At 37.4% G+C, this 17,168-nt stretch overlaps 2 protein-coding genes across 2 annotated transcripts in view; both read left to right on the top strand.

Moving 5' to 3' along the window:
- LOC311302528 (NACHT, LRR and PYD domains-containing protein 3-like) overlaps positions 1–3,776 on the top strand; it is a 153,360-nt gene extending 149,584 nt beyond the window's left edge. Inside the window, exon 10 of the mRNA XM_084428488.1 lies at positions 2,842–3,776. Coding sequence (XP_084284614.1) covers positions 2,842–2,854 — 13 coding nt within the window. The 3' untranslated portion in view covers positions 2,855–3,776. The remainder of the gene's footprint in view (positions 1–2,841) is intronic.
- The window catches only part of LOC311302519 (uncharacterized protein), a 1,110,603-nt gene that overhangs the window by 951,551 nt on the left and 141,884 nt on the right, over positions 1–17,168 (top strand). The window lies entirely within an intron of this gene.

Genomic DNA, 17,168 nt, shown 5'->3' with positions numbered 1-17,168 from the left:
AAAATATTCTATTTTAAATAAATGCTGTTCTTTTGAACTTTCTATTCGTCAAAGAATTTAGAAAAATAAATTTTTACACAACTGTTTTCAACATTGATCATAATAATGAATGTTTCTTGAGCATCAAATCATCATATTAGAGTGATTTCTGAAGGATCATGTGACACTGAAGACTGGAGTAATGATGCTGAACATTCAGCTTTGATCACAGGAATAAATTACACTTTACTGTATATTAAAATAGAAAACAGTCATTTTAAATTGTCATAATATTTCACAATATTTCTGTTTGTTTTTTTATCAAATAAATGCAGCCTTGGTGAGCAGAAGATAAATTTTTTTAAAACATAAAACATCTTACTGACCCCCAACTTTTGAATGGTAGTGTATATTTTGACACATTTTACAGTGTCTGCTTTAAGGGCCTGTTTCTATTTTTTCACGCTGTTTTTCTGCACATTCCTTGCGTTTCTTCTCCATCTTGCTGACTATTTTGACAGATACACACTGACACTGCTGCACGCTTGCTCACTCGTTTAAAGTTGTGATTGGCCCAGCCCAGTGTCAATCAAGAAAAGAACCAATGGGCCGCTGATCTACGTGTTTCATGGGCTGGTCTGTCAGAAGAAAAAGAAAAAAAAAACCTAACGCTGACTTTTTCTGACCAATGCATTACACCGGCACAAACCCAGCACCGCCAATTAAGCAAAACAAAACAAAACGAATGGGCCGCCGATGTACACATTGTATGGGCCGTTAAAAAGAAAAAATAATAATAATAAAAATAATGTATGAGTATGAGATGTATCGGCCCAAAAAGCACGTCGGCCCACCGTGAAAGTGCGAGGTATGCCCGATGGCCAGTCCAGCCCTGGTTGTACAAGTTGTTAGCACTAGTAGAAAGAGCCAGAAGACCAAGAGCAAAACATTACCGACATAAATACAAAAAAAAAGAAGAAAAAAAAAAGACTAATTTCGCAGATTCAACCACTGCCTTGCATAGCCTACCTGTTAATGCGACAGCTTTCGTGAACTGTCGTATACTGTGAGTGATGCTGCGGAGCGAGCGGGAAAACCTGGAGCGGATTAGCGGAATCAGCGGAATGCTTTAAACTGTGTTTAATATGAGTGTAATTCTGCTCATACTGTTGTGACTGATTGTGAAAATAATATTAATGTTATTTTCAGCTTTTCCCCTTTAACTGTCTCTATAGGCATCTTTACACAGCGAGTTAAGGCTGCTCTAAAGCGGCTCTGTGTCTGCTCAAACTTCTGTGGAAAGACACAATGCCGCATGAAAGCAGACTTAAAATATGCCGGTCTGACCCGCCTCAGCCCCGAGTGTCAAAGATGACTCTGATATTGTTTTGTTCAGTGTAAATGAACGCGATCTTGTGTCGCTCTAAACTACGCCATTGTCATGACAACCAAACGCGCGCGCGAGAATCAAGAAGCGGAAGACTAAACATATCGGCCATAATCCATATTGTTTTAGCCAAATTAAAAAATGTCAGCCAACAAGAGACAATAAAGTAAAAGTGTCCTGTACTCACATCGTGAAGAAACCACCAGAATAACGTGTCGACGTGTGTAATCAATTGGCTTTCGCCGTTTGTAATCTTCCTCTGAAGAGACTGGCAGATCAACGCGTTTCTACATTTCTCTCAGATACGCTAATGCTTATTCGCCGTCACTGTGTGATATTATATTCCAGAAATCCTCTTCTTGAGGACGATATTTCACACACACACACACACACACACACACACGACAGCAGAATTGTTCTTTCTGGCTCTTTGAAAAACATGAATAAATCCTGCGGTGATCGACCCGGTGTAATAATTCATAATATATTTGTAGCATTTGTTCCATCTGGAATAGTTTTATTAAGAAATATAAAATAGCTCTCAGTACCACAGAATTATGACGAACATCAGAGCGTGAGATCGCTATATCACACAGAGGAAATCTGACATTCTGTGTTTTTATTTATCTTGAGTTTTATTTCTTTAATATTTAATTAACGTTACTTTTAAATTCATTTTATAACACTTTGTTAAAACTGTAGTTTTAAAATAGTAATGTTCAAAGTATTATTTCCCGCGATTTTAATAACTAATTCCTGTGTAAATGCATTTATGTTCTCGGCGTCAGAGAAGCAATAAACATTCTGTGTAAATGCACATTTTGTGATTTTATGCCGCTTCAGATTTGGTTTGTGTGTAAAGACGCCTTATGTGTGTGATAATCTGAGATCTGGGTTGTTATTAAATGATGTTTTATAAACAAAGTTCGGGAGGAGCACGTTCAAATAATCAATCCAATCTACTCGTCATCAAACAATTATGTCTACCCTAATCAGCATGACAAGAAGTATATATATATCCACTCTGTCAACTCACCTAATATTCCTTGAGTTTTCCAGCATCCCTCCACCACCCCGACTCCTCACTCTTGGCTCAATCTTTACAGCCAGGAATACGGGGGGAGTACTCTGGGTTCGGGCCGAATACCGAGCCCGGAGCCCTCTCCTCGGACAGCACGCCAAATACGCATTTATTCTATCTGACTTATTTGTAAGTGTGAACTAGTGAACTGATATTAAATGTGTAGTGAGTGTAATGGTCATTTCTGCTGGTTCTGGATCAGCTGTCCGGTGTGTGAAAGTGACCTTTCATGTGCTTTTGATTTTGTAAAGTGACTTTGAGCATCAGATAGAAGCGATATGATCATGCTTGAGAATGAATTAATATAGATTATCTAGTTAGTTTTCTTATGAAAAGATGTGACAGATGTAATATCTCATACTGCATATGTGACTGTGTGTGTGTTTTATTTTAGGACTTATAGATGACAGTGTGATCTTCTGCTGATCATCTGATGGTGAATAAGGATCCACTACAGAGACTCAGTCAACAGAATCAACAGAGACTGAAGATACAGTGACTTCACTGTTAGAAATGAAGACTTCATGTAGATCTCAGCGATCCTCTGACAGACCTGATGAGGCGGCAGTGAAACACCTTTTATTTCACAGCAAATTACAGTTTCTCATTCATAGATTAATCATTTTATGTGTATAAACGCACAGTAACTCAAAAAGCTCTGAGTTTTGTCACAGAGTAAATAAAGAGCCTGAATATCTCTGTGTTTGTGTTGTACCAGCAGAGGGAGACAAAGACTGATGAAATATTCATTTTTCATAATTATGAAAACAATGGAAGCTCAAGTTTATACATAATGTTTTTAATAATGGTTGCATTACATGTGTATTAATGTATTAAAGGGGTCATATGATGTGTTTTCATGTTTTCTTTTTCTTTAGTGTGTTATGTAGATGTTTTTGCATGTATAAGATCTACAAACTTACAAAGCTCAAAGTCTCCTACAAAAGATTTTGGTGCTCGAGCCCCTTTTTCAGAATGAATCAGAAGTGCCCCTCTCAAACAAATATCAATGATAATATTGTGGTCAATAAAACAAAATGCATTCGATTATAATTAACATGACAATGTGAACAAAACTAACGACAATTTATTATTTTTTTCCCGAAGTGTTAACAACTTAGTGTTAACTAATAATTGTTATAAACTGGTACAAGAACAAAATATGAGTGCATTCCTGGAGCTGGGCGTCGTTACACTCCATCCTCATGATCGCTTTCTGCAGGACTTTTACGGCTTTCCTCAACTCACTGAAGTGACGTCGGTGTCCGGGTTAGCGCTAGCATGAGCCGTCAGGCAAGTGTTATTTAAATAAACTCCTGATGTACTTACAAACTTTCCAGTGCCTCGTTTTATGAGTACAGAACCTATTTGTTTTACTGTAGAAGTTTGGTGCCATTCTGGGCATTATTAGTGGGGTAATTTACGAGATTCATCATTGGATCCATTAGCGCCTGCACTAAACCATCCGGCTGATATCTCTAAATAAGCTCTAACTGTAATAATGTTCGACCGAGGGGAAAAAGGCTTCTGGGGGTGTTTGGCTCGAGGTCATGGTGCAAAGGACCCTAGGTTAATTTTACTCAGAACCATCCCTTTAACCCTCTGCTTTTCTTCTGGGACCTTTTAACCCACAAATGACTTTTGCTGAATTTTAAAAAAATGTTCTCTTTGTCCAAATGGCATGAAACTTTGTACGACTCTCAACCCTTTATAGATCTACACATTTTTATTTTATGTTAGCGTGAAAAAAATAGTCACACTCATTGTCTTTGGGGTCTCCAGTGAAAGTTAAAAAAAAGTTTTTTTTCTTTTTTTAAAAACAGCTTTTTATGTAAAATTCACTTTATAAAAGACCCAAATTTCTAAATTTTGTTTAGTGAGTAAAATTATCATTTATTACTTTTAAAACTACATTTTCCAAAATATGGGCAAAAATGTTACACTAAACCATGTACAATTATCCATGTTATCCCTATAAATGAAATTTAGAAATGTGGGTCTTTTATAAAGTGAATTTTGCATAAAAAGCTGTTTTTGTATAAAAACCTATTTAAATTTAAAATTTTTTTTTTTTTTTAAATGTAGGGTGAATAGTGGTAAAGTGGGACAATGGGTAAAGTGGGACAGTTAAGCTTTTTAATTTCTATCTTTACATGTAAATCATTCCATTGCTAAAAATCAACACTGAGCTCATCATAAGCAAGTATGTGATAAAAAAATATAGATTCTGTGGCTATGACATCACTTCCGGGGGTGTGGCACACCATATTCAACAACCTTACAGTGAACCGAGACGGTAAAGTAAAATGACATAGCATTCTGAGGTGAATAATGTTAAGCTTATAAAAATTAAAACACTCATGGATCATTTGTAATTGTTATATATTTTGTTATAGGATGTAATGGTGAATCAGAATTTGTAAAAATCACATTCATATGAATCTTTTTTTGTTGTTTTTTATGTGATTTTGACACTGTCCCAGTTTGCCAATAGCGTATTGTTAAACTGGGACAGGGTATTACTGGCAAACTGGGACAGCCATTTAAGTCATTCTAATGGGGAATTGAGTTCCCTTTTTGTATGCCCCTCATAAATTTAGTTAGCTAGCTACATATTTCAACAAAGATTGTAAACTGATTTTAAAAAATAATGCCAATTCCAAAAAAAAAGAAAGATGGAGGATACAAGCTTGTATGGCAAACATTTGCAATATTTGCAAAAAACTTTTCAACAAAAATAAATGAAACTTAGCCTGTGTGGAACAAAATTAGCCTACAAGAAGAAATGTTTATGAAGATTTCTATTTTTTAAATTTATATGAAATAAACTAAACCCAATACAAAATATTGTGGACAGGTGAGGGAGGGAGGGGTGGAAATAATCTGCTGTACTTGCATCCCTCCTTGCATCCCTCCTTCTTGTTGTTGTTTATATTTTTATTGTGTATTTAATTCATTGGGCCTACATTTGAGTAACAATTTAATGTGTTTGAAGTGTCCCAGTTTGCCAATAAAGGTGTCCCAGTTTGACAGTAGCGCCTGGAAAAATGTGGTTTGGGGTCAGTGTGTGTTTGAGGAAGAGTCATCTATCCTGTGTTTAATGTTTCTTTCTTTTTTATTCTGTATAGTAGAGTAGAGCTCTTAAGCTATTTAGAATAGTATCATATGAGGGGCTAAGACATTTGGATCATAATAAAACATTATGCAGAAGGTAAATTATCAAAAAGTGTCCCACTTTACCACTATTCACCCTATATAACTTTAAAATATAGCATAAATACTGCACAAATGTAGAGTAAAAACATTAATAAACAGAGTAAAATTACATTTGTTAAAAAAAAATAAAACTATTATTCTGTTTCAAAATTGCATGTTATATTCTGGGGTTCCTGGAGACCCAAATACAACGAGTGTTGGCCCAAATGAAGAAAATCAGAGGGTTAAGGGATACAATTATTGACTACAGGGGGACTTTAAAGGGATAGCTCACTTTGAAATTAAATTTTGGTATGTTTTAGCTTACCTCAAGGGCATCCAAGATGTAGGCGTTAGTACACATTGATGGACGAAACGAGCGGTTTGTGTGAGAAGACGAACAGTATTTATATCGTTTTTAACTCTTGTACACAGCCACGTCCAAGTGAGCAGATGGAAGAACGGATGGTGGAGATGTGGCAACAGTATGAGTGCCTATTTAATGTCTCCTCAAAAGAGAACCACAACCGGAGCGACAAAGAGAAGAGCTGGGGAGAGATCGCTTCAGATTTGAACGTACCGGGTGAGTGTAAAAAGTTGCTAGCGCACTAGCTAGCTAATGTAAACATTAGATCTAGGTCAATGATCATCTGCTACATTCAGGTCTAACAAAAGATTAATTGCACAGTTAGTTAGTTTGTTTGTTTGTTTGTTTGAATAATATTACTAATATTTAATGATAGTGTATGTCAGTGTATATTTTCAGTGGAGGAGGTGAAAACAAGAGCAACAACATTACGGACACAATACACCAAGCTTCTCAAACCTAAACCGAGTGGGAGTGTGGAGAAAGGGCTCACTCATAAGCAGGCTTGGCTGTTGAGGAATCTGGAGTTCCTCAAAAAACATGTTGCCCAACGCCCCAGTGAGACCAGTGTAAGCAGAGCAGTATTATGGGCAGGCATATTGTGTGCTTAAGTAATGGAGATATTTGCATAATTAGATATTAATTATCAGGAAGTTTTCTAATCCTTTAAATTCTTGCACTGACATAGAATTGTTTTTCAGCTTGATCAATCTGTCAAAGACTTGATTGACGGGCAGGACATGGATGACCCCACCAGCGATGAGGACATTATAAATACATCCGAGGCACCAGGTAAAATAACAATTGTAGATGTAAAGACTAATAAAATGCTGAAAAAGTGATGTCAGATTAGTTGTTTTGTCATTCAGGATGCCAGGTGTCCTATTTTATAAGTTTGCACAAAACAGATCAAGCAGTGACATTTTCATAACTGGTGTATCCAAAATGGTCAATGTTTATGATAATGTCTTTATTCAAATGATTTATTTTATTAATTATTCTTTTACATGTTATGGAGATATTTAATCATTTATAAATATTCTACTATATGCTCTGATATATTTCTAAATGCAAGATCTTTGGATTCTCTTCTGTGCTGTAATAACAATGTAATTTCTCTTACTTTAATTATCATCTCATTAACCACAGCACCACATCCCTCTGCCCAAAGAAGGGGTGAAGAACTCACCACCTCTTTTCCCACTCCCAAATCGGGATCGAAACGTCACAAAGGGGATGCAGATTCTATTGAGCGACAGAAACTTAATTTGTTACAGCAAGTTACTTCAGTTCTTGCCACTCCAGATCCTTACAGCTCCTTTGGACATCAAGTTGCTGTGGAACTTAATTTAATAAAAAATGTAAGCATACAGAAAAAATATCATATAAACTAGTGCTAACATGTTGCCAAACAACTGTACACAATCTAGCCCTTGCTAGCGCACTACTGTAAACATTTTAAAAGAGTTAAAAATCGTACCTCTAGTTCTCGCTGAAGAACAGACAATCCATGCTGATCCCGACTTCCCAACCATTTTCTCGTCCACGCTTCGTTTGATTTTCTTTTGTTTTTTATTGCTACAAAGAATAAGTATTAATACAGCAAGTTGCCGCGACACACTATCCATTTTGTTTGCATGCGCTTCCCCGTGAGATCGCGTCACGTGAGGTGCTAAATCTTAAGAATATCTTGTAGTGTGTGATGCGCCACTATTCTCAAATATTGTAGTGTGAGCATGTTTAAGATCTGAGGGAAGAATATCTGCAGAGATTCTCCTTAAGTGTGTGTGCTGCAGCCAGATTTCACAATCGGTTAGGATGTTAAAACTCCTGTAGTGTGAGCCAGGCTTAAAGCATCAAAACCTTCGATCCTAGGGAGACTCCTAGAAGGCTGGCGTTTTGGATGAGACTGAGGTCTGTTAGTGTTGGTCAGCAGGACTTTTTCAAGCATGTCAATGACCTTTTCAAGAGCAGAGAAATCTGTACATTTCTGTCGTTGCTCGCACACTGTGGGAACGGGCGCTGGAGCTGCATTAAAATCAGTCTTGTTGACTGAAACTCTCTCATTTCGACTACCATGCCCTGTACTGGTGGCTTTGAAAGACAACTCTGACTGATAGTCGTTAAGCACAGCCTGTACTTCATGTGCTGACCACTTGTCAGTCGGTTTGGACCTGAAGGTTAGGGCTAAATCCTTACTCGGGCAGTGTCTGATAAACATGTGCACCACTTCCACACTGGGCTTGTCAAGTGTTTTACCGTGCTCTCGAAGACCTTCTGAAGCAACATCCGCTGCCTTGTTGAGTCTCAGCCAGTAGTCGTACGGATTCTCATCCTCCTCAGGCAAGGTAGTGTAAAAATCAGCAAGCGGGACCGGCGAGTAATGATTACAACTGAAATGTTTGCGCAACAGGCTATAGACAGAGTTTGGACAGACAGTGGTGGCAGAATCACAGTTCCTGATCCAGAGTTTGACTACATCCTTTGCTTTACCACGCAGGTGCACAAGAATCTCTTCCACATGTTCGTCAGAATTCATGTTGCTCTTTTTAACAAATGTCCTCAACAGATCTTCCCATTCCTCAATTTCAATTGTGTCAGAACTATCCCCTCTGAATGAAGGTGGCTCCTTGACTTTTCTGTGCTGAATTACTTGACTTTGTGACAGATTTACCATGCCTGATGGGCTGTTAATAGCCTTAGAATCGCCAGTTGTCTATTTGGCATGTCAATGTCCAAGCTAAAAGGACTAAGATGGGACATAATGTTGTCTGCTAACTGTTGGCCAATTTGATGGCCAATTGAACTCATTTGTCCTTACATATCAGGCACACCATGGTCAGCATTAGGTCTGCTATCACTATTCCCAGTATTGGGGCTGTCCATTGAAAAGGGAAGCGGTACACCTAAAACCCCTCTGCCTCTGCTCTGCCTACTGGACTAGGACTGAAGTGGTCAGGCAAATATCTCCTGCTATTACTCGTTATGAATGAAACAAATGTGCTGCAAGTTCACACACACATATAAACATAAACTCAATGTCAATGATCAGAGCGAAATGTCCCATAAACTGAAAAAGGATCAAGTGAAAGTGTCTCTTGAACACGAACGGCTGTGACCCAAGGACGAGCTGTTAAACTGATGACGGTGATTTCCATCAACTTGCTTGAAGACGCGACCCATAACAACACAGCGGCACCACAACTTCACGGCACCAATGTGACGGTGTGGCCTGGGCCGTCTGCACAGACACAAACGTGGAAATAGGGGTTTCACATCACAGAGAATAAATCAGTTCCACAGCATATCTCGTTATCTCTGCGGTTTATTTAAAACAGTACTCTTTCTTTTTAATCTTTTTCTTTTGCGTTGTGATCGTATGATGAGTACAATTTTGCAGAATTATAAAACATTTTCAGTGAATTAATCACAAATCAACTCAATGAAAAACAGAACAATTCAATTCAATTCAATAGAAAGGGAAACACCCCCACCTAGTGGTGAACATGCACAATTCTACATGAATAAAGCAATTAATCCATAAAACACATTATAACAATATATTTTATACACGTTACCTGCACAATGGAGACACAAACGTGGAAATAGGGGTTTCACTTCACAGAGAATAAATCAGTTCTACATAAAACACAAGACAATGCACAAATTAATTGCGGTTGTGCCTCGTAATACTTACAATGTCAAAATAACTCGATATAATATAACACACTCGACGCCAAACACACATCAAAATATGCCTTACAAGTTCATTGCAGGATAAATCTACAATAAAGGGGTTATTTATGTGTTTTGAACACTTTTAACTGGCAGGTGTCCAAAGAAAAAACGTAAGTTTATATAATCCTTTTTTTTTGTCCTAATCTTTCAATCAGAGATTTAATATTGTTTTAAATTGTCACGATGCTATCAAACATCGCATCATAAACCACTTATGCTTGTGATTACAGGAGGATTGCCTTCGTCTGTCACTAGCCACTGTTTTTCCTGGATTCAATCATTCTGTTTTACTTTTTATTTCTTTGTGTGTGTGTGTGTGTGTGTGTGTGTGTGTGTGTGTGTGTGTGTGTGTCTGGGGGATCTGCTACACCGTTCTGTGATGACCTGGACCTGATGGAGTCCTGCTAGTGGTAGCTTGTTCATTTAAATGTTTGTTTTTCGTCTGTTTGGCAAATCATTAAATTGAAGGCTCTCCAAGAACACGACTATGGTGGTCCAGAAATGGATGGATCTGTCTCTCATTAGTAATTTGCAAGATGGCGCTCGGAAAGCGAGTGTATGTACATGTTCAGCTCATGTTTGAGCTGACTGCAGCATTTTCCCTGTTGGGGATTTGATCCTCCAGAGAAACCAAGCAAAAGTGATCGAAGCGCCTGTTTAGTATTACAACAACGAGAAAGCTTACGATTATCGTCAATATGGAAGATATTAAAAAAACTCTGGCCTCAATCCAACTAGAGGTCGGCAAAATCGCAACACAACAAACGGAGATCCTGCAGCTCACGAAACAGGTGAATCTACTACAAGCTCAGGTGAGCGGCTATGAAATTAAATTAAAGAAGAAAGACGATCAGATCAAAGAATTGGAAAAGAGACTGGATGATGTAGAGCAATATTACCGTATGGATGATCTGATTATCTCTGGATTGAAAACACGACACCGTGCCTACTCCAATGTCGCTGCGGGAATCAATGCTGATGACACAACTGCTGAGACGGAGACCCTGGAATTCCAGGTTATCCAATTCTTCGGTAGTAAGGATATTCCCATTCACAGAAATCAGATCTCGGCCTGTCATACACTCCCTCGGAATAACAAGAATAACAAAAATAGTCCTATACTCCACCGGCAATCATAATCCGCTTTGTCAACAGAAAAGACAAGATCGGCTTGTTACAACAGGGGTTCAAGTTAAAAGGCACGGGAGTGTTTGTGAATGAACATCTAACGAGGAAGAACGGGAATATTGCTTATGCAGCGCGGCAACTGAAAAAGGCTAAAAAGATCAAAGCGACCTGGTCTCGGAATGGTAAAGTTTATATCCGAACGATTGGAGCAACACCAGAAGAGGAAAGAGCAGTGATGGTGAAAGAAATGGACGAATTGAACTTGTACAAATGATGATTAGAGTTGAGTCACAATATGAGCTGTGGATGTGTGGACTTACTACTTTATTTTATTTTTTTGTGTCGCTGATTATGGACGAAGATTACTTAATCCTCCGGGACAGATGGAATATTCAGTTAACTTTGGTTATTAGCCTTTTTGAAGTAGGAGGCCTTCACAACCAGGGGACGCTCAGTTTTTATCACGTGAGTCTGTGTCGATTTTCTTGCCAGCTTAATTTCTATGGCTTCTATTGACTTGCCCATCTCTGACGATAACTCTTTTATTTTCAATCCGTTTGAGCAGAACATGGACAGTTGTGGCATCTATGAGAATTTCTTTAATCCTGATGTAAATCAACCTTTATTTTGAACTTATTAAAACTGTCTTGTAACTATTACTCTGAAGGGCAAGTAAACTCACTGCATCAAACCATAAACTTTTCTAAAAATCTTTTCTCTACTTTTCACTGGAATATTCGTAGTATGTCTAAAAATCATGACGAATTGAGAACTTTTCTGTCTACCTTAAGTTTTTCCTTCTCAGTCTTGGCCTTTTCTGAGACTTGGCTGACTGATGATGTATTTACTTTATTCCCCCTACCTAATTATGTATCATTTCATTCTTGTAGAAAAAACAAAAGAGGAGGGGGTGTCTCTTTATATGTTTTGAATTCCTTTGATGCTGGTGTTAGAGATGAACTTAGTGCAGAATTTGACACCACTAACACAGAGTCTATATTTATTGAAATTCCATCTTGTCAGCAATTCAATGGAAAGAGCATTCTGATCGGATGCATCTATAGACCACCAGATTCAGACCATAACACATTTATTGATGCACTTCAATCAACACTTGAGTTAACAACCAAAGAAAGCAAATTATGTTTTTTACTCGGTGACTACAATATTAATTTACTCAAATGTGATTTAACACAAACAGTTGATTTCTTAAATGCACTCCATTCTTTTAATTTTTCCCTCTTATTACTAAACCTTCCAGAATCACCTCCTCATCTGCTATACTCTCATTGATAATATTTTGTTTAATTCTTATAACTTTGAGGTCACTTCAGGCCTCCTGATGTGTGATGTCTCTGACCACTTTCCTGTCTTCCAGTTTATCCAATCATGCCATCTAATGTCTACTTATCCTAAGAATGGGCCAAATAAATATCGTAAATTCTCTAGAAACAGCATTGATCATTTTAAGTCTGCCATTGGCAATACCATATGGGATGAGGTACTTGTGTCACAAGACGTTAACAGTGCATACAGCTTATTCTTAAAGTCTTTTAATAAGGCTTTAGATTTATCATTTCCGCTGATGAGTACAAAATCCAGAAATAAATACTCTAAGGGGAAGCCGTGGATATCTGATGAACTAAAAAAGCTTTCCCGGAAAAAAAATAAACTTTATAGGAGGTCTATTCTTAACCCTTCCTCAATTAATACTGAAACTTATAAGAAATGTAAAAACTACTTCACATCTTTAGTAAGAAAAACAAAGAAAGCATATTATTCAAATCAATTTGCACAAGCTTCTAAAAACATTAAAACAACATGGCACCTCATTAATCACTTACTGAACCGTACTAAATACCCATTTACCGTCCCTGTAGTAATGAACAGTAAGAAGGGGGTTCTCTCCAACCCTGTTGATATTGCTAATGGCTTTAATGATTTCTTTATATCGGTTGGTTCTGAACTAGCATTTAGCACTAATGGCTCGGATATACACCCCTGTTCTTTAATCAAAGGTCAGGATCCTTCATTCCATAATTTTGACCCACCAACTGTTCAAGAGGTTCGTAATATTATTTTATCACTTAAAAATGCAGTCCATGGTCATGATGGCATTAAAAGTGTTCTTATCAAAGAGACAATTGACTATATCATTAAACCTCTCATTCATATTCTCTCACTGTCTCTTAAAACTGGAATTGTCCCTCGGGATTTGAAGGTTGCTAGGGTTATACCAATTTTCAAGACCGGTGACTCCAAGGAATTTGGTAATTATAGGCCAATATCAATTCTCCCGTGTATATCGAAAATCTTGGAAAGACTTGTCTTTTCTAGATTATTTAATCACTTGGATGCCAATAATATTTTATACAAACATCAATATGGTTTTCGGAAGCGACACTCTACTGAGCATGCCCTGATTCAACTTTAAATTTCTTTAGCTCTTGACAATAAAAAATTTGCTCTTGGAGTCTTCCTGGACCTGAGTAAGGCATTCGATACGGTCAGTCACAATATTCTGATTGCCAAACTTAGCAGATACGGAGTGGAGGATGTTGCCTTGAGATGGTTTAGAAGCTACTTAGCTGATAGAGAGCAATATGTATACCTGGAAGGCTATACCTCCATGAAGTCACAAATTATGATTGGTGTCCCTCAAGGATCAATTTTGGGGCCTCTTTTATTTTTAATTTATATTAATGACATGGCCACGACTTGCACCAAACTCCTACCAGTACTATTTGCAGATGATACAAATCTTGTAGCTTCTCACCAAGACTTTAATATTTTAATCAAAACGGTCAATGAGGAACTATCTTCCATTGTGGAATGGTTTCAATGGAACAAACTTACCCTCAATATAAAAAAATGCAATTTTATGATTTTTTGTAATACTAACAAACATTACCCTATAGAATTATCTAAAAATTTTATTAATAACATTCAAATCGAATTGGTTCAGCATACCAAATTTTTGGGAGTCATTATAGATAGTGGTCTTAAATGGTCTAACCATATCAATTTCGTATCTAAGAGGTCAGCTAAAATGCTGGGTATATTGAGGAGGGTTTGTCCTTTAGCTCACTCCTCAGCTTTTTTAACCTTATATTATAGTTTTTTGTTCCCATTCATTAATTATTGCAATATTGTTTGGGCAGCTACCTATTCTACTTACCTGAAGAAATTAACAGTCATACAGAAGAAATATCTTAGATTTATATCTCATTCAAATAGATATGCACCCTCGGCACCCCTTTATAACAAATTCAAAGTTCTCCCTATTGATAAGGTAAATATTTATCAAACATGTTTATTTATGCATATGCATAAGTTTATATATAGGAAACAAGATCTTCCAGACTCCTTTCAGAATTTATCCCCATTTCACATGTACACTCATTTCAAACTAGACACAGCAATAATAACCTACTCTTACCTTACACACGAACTGCAAGACATCAATTTAATATTTCTTTTAGAGGTCCTAAGCTCTGGAGTGATTTAAGTCCATCTTTGCGATCAATGTCCTCTTATTCTGCTTTTAAAAAGCATTTGACGAGACTACTATTGCCAGCCTGACGCCTTTAAGTATTTCTTTCTAGGTATTGCATGCTCTTTCTGCATCTTTTTTGTTTTTTGTTATTGAATTGTTGTTCTGTATTGTTTTGTTTTTCTGCTTATGCTCTTGCTTTGTCTCGATTGTTGTTTGTTTTTTTATTTTGTTTTTTTGTTTGAGTGATTAGTCTGCATGTCTCATGAGTGAATATGAGCAGGAGTGGAACTCTGTACAAGCCTAGAGTGGCTTCGTTCCCTCCTTGCATAGTTTTGTACTTGTACTAAACATGTGCTAAACAAATAAACATAAACAAACTAACACCAGAGGAACCAAAAACACCTTAGCATCTCCTTCCAAACCACCAGCACCACAGAAGAAGTCAAAACCAGACGACGCCGTGACCGCTGGAGCCCATGCTGAAGACGCCTCTAACGCTGTGATCCTGCTATCGGCACTCTTCAAAACATGATGCAGGACTTCAAAGCGGAGCTAAAGCAGAACACGCTGACCATAGCCAACATCGCGAAAGCGGTAGAGTTTAACTCTGCCGAAATCAAAGAATGTAAAACACAGTGCCAAAAACTGCACGTCGAGGTGAAACAACTCAAAGAGGAGAACACAGATCTGGGGGAAAGAGCTGCAGAGTTGGAGCTTTATAAAAGAAGAACCTGCGAGTAAATGGCTTACAGGAGGGAAAAGACGAAAACACACGACAAATCATCTCTGATATCATCGGAAAGATTGTGCCACACTGGAGGGAGAAGATGGATTTCATCCTGGATTCGGTGCACCGACTGGGGCCGAGTAACACCAGCCGCCCTCGTCAGATCATCATGCAGTTCACAGGACGCTTCAAAGGTCATATTGTGTCCCATATGGCAGATGAATTTGCTCACTGGCTGATTCTTATCATAAACATAGATGGTCTGAAATTCATCTTAGTCAACATGTATGGATATAACATCAGTAGAGAAAACCGAACCCTACTTGAACAAATTGGTTTACATTTAGACAATCTCAAATGAACACACTCAACTGATAACATCATCATTGGAGGCGATCTAAACTTAGTTCATGATGAATTTTATTATAAATATCCTTTCAGATACTCTGCCAGTCATCCAAACACCATATTCACGAACTTTTGTGAAAAACAAAATTTGGTTGATACTTGGAGACACTTAAATCCAGAAATATCTAAATACTCCTGGTTTAGCTCAAGCCACAATTATAAATCCAGAATTGATCATTGGTTAATAGCAAATCATTTGCTGTTTTATAATATTAGCTCTGATATTTCTTCTGCACCACTAACAGATCATAGTGTTATTTTACTACAGATCAAACCCAATGACAACAATGTCCACTCACACATATATTGGAAGTTCAATTCCAGTCTGCTCAAAAATAATGACTACTGCCAAAAAATCTAATTATTAATTAAAGAAAATGCCAATTCTGAGGAGCTCACAACTGCTACCAAAAAGTGGGAATTCCTAAAATATAAAATACGCCAATTTACCATCTCATTCAGTAAAATAATTAAAAAAGATAGTTAAAAAAAGAAGAAGTAGACATTATTAATCAGTTCAATATGTACTGCAATAGGCCAAACCCAACTGAAGACGATAGACAGAAGATATTAAACCTCCAACCAAAACTAGATGAAGTTCACAGTCGTAAGGCCCAAGGGGGCTTTATTAGATCCAGAGCTAGTGGATAGAGGAGGGGGAAACAATTCAGCATATTTCTGTGGTCTTGAAAAAAGAAGACAGGAAAAAAATAGCATCAGATCCCTGATGGTTGATAATAATGAAGTCACAGATGAAAAATTTATCTCTTCAGAAATCTGGGAATTCTATAGCCAGCTCTATAGCTCTACATTTTCTAGCGTGGACTGTCAACATTTTTTTTTCAGGATATAGCAAAACATATTCCAAAAATAGAGGATGGCCTCAAACAAACACGTGATAATCAAATAACAATTCCAGAACTTGACGCAGTAATTGGTCGTCTCTCTCTTAACAAAGCCCCCGGATCCGACGGTCTCACAGGTGACTTTTACAGACATTTGGGTAGATTTAAGAGACCTGCTGCTACAAGTCTTTACCCAAATATTTGAAACATGTGCTTCCACCAACAATGAAACATGGAGTTATCGTCTCAATTCCAAAACCTGGGAAAGATCCCAGAATTATAGATAACAGAAGACCCATTACTCTCAGAAATTCAGACTACAAACTCCTAACTTACATCTTTGCTTCTCGTCTTCAAACAGGGATTTCAGATCTTATTGCAGATACACAGTCAGGGCTCTTAAAAGGAAGGTCAATACATAATAATATAAGATTGGTAATGGACATCATTGAGTGTAGAAGCCAAATAGAGGATGATGGTTTCCTTCTCTTTCTAGACTTCTATAAAGCATTCGACTCCGCGGAGCATCCATTTATTCTTTCGCCGCTCGAACACTTTGGCTTCGGAATCAAATTTAGAGAATGGGTTAATGGATTATATCGAGATATTAATAGCTGTGTCCTATTACCTAGTGGTACCACCCCAAGCTTCAAGATTAATGTGGGTATTCCTCAAGGTTGCCCCATCTCACCATACCTGTTCATCTTAGCCACAGAAATGCTAGCAATCTATATTAAAAACTGTAATGATATTAAAAAAACTTAATGTACTTGGCACAGACATAATAATCAGCTAACTAGCCGACGACACAACAATA

This window comes from Rutilus rutilus, assembly GCF_951802725.1.
Source record: "Rutilus rutilus genome assembly, chromosome: 13".
NCBI classification, from domain to species: domain Eukaryota; kingdom Metazoa; phylum Chordata; class Actinopteri; order Cypriniformes; family Leuciscidae; genus Rutilus; species Rutilus rutilus.
Note: the sequence above shows the minus strand (reverse complement) of the source record. Positions and strands in the feature narration are given on the sequence as shown.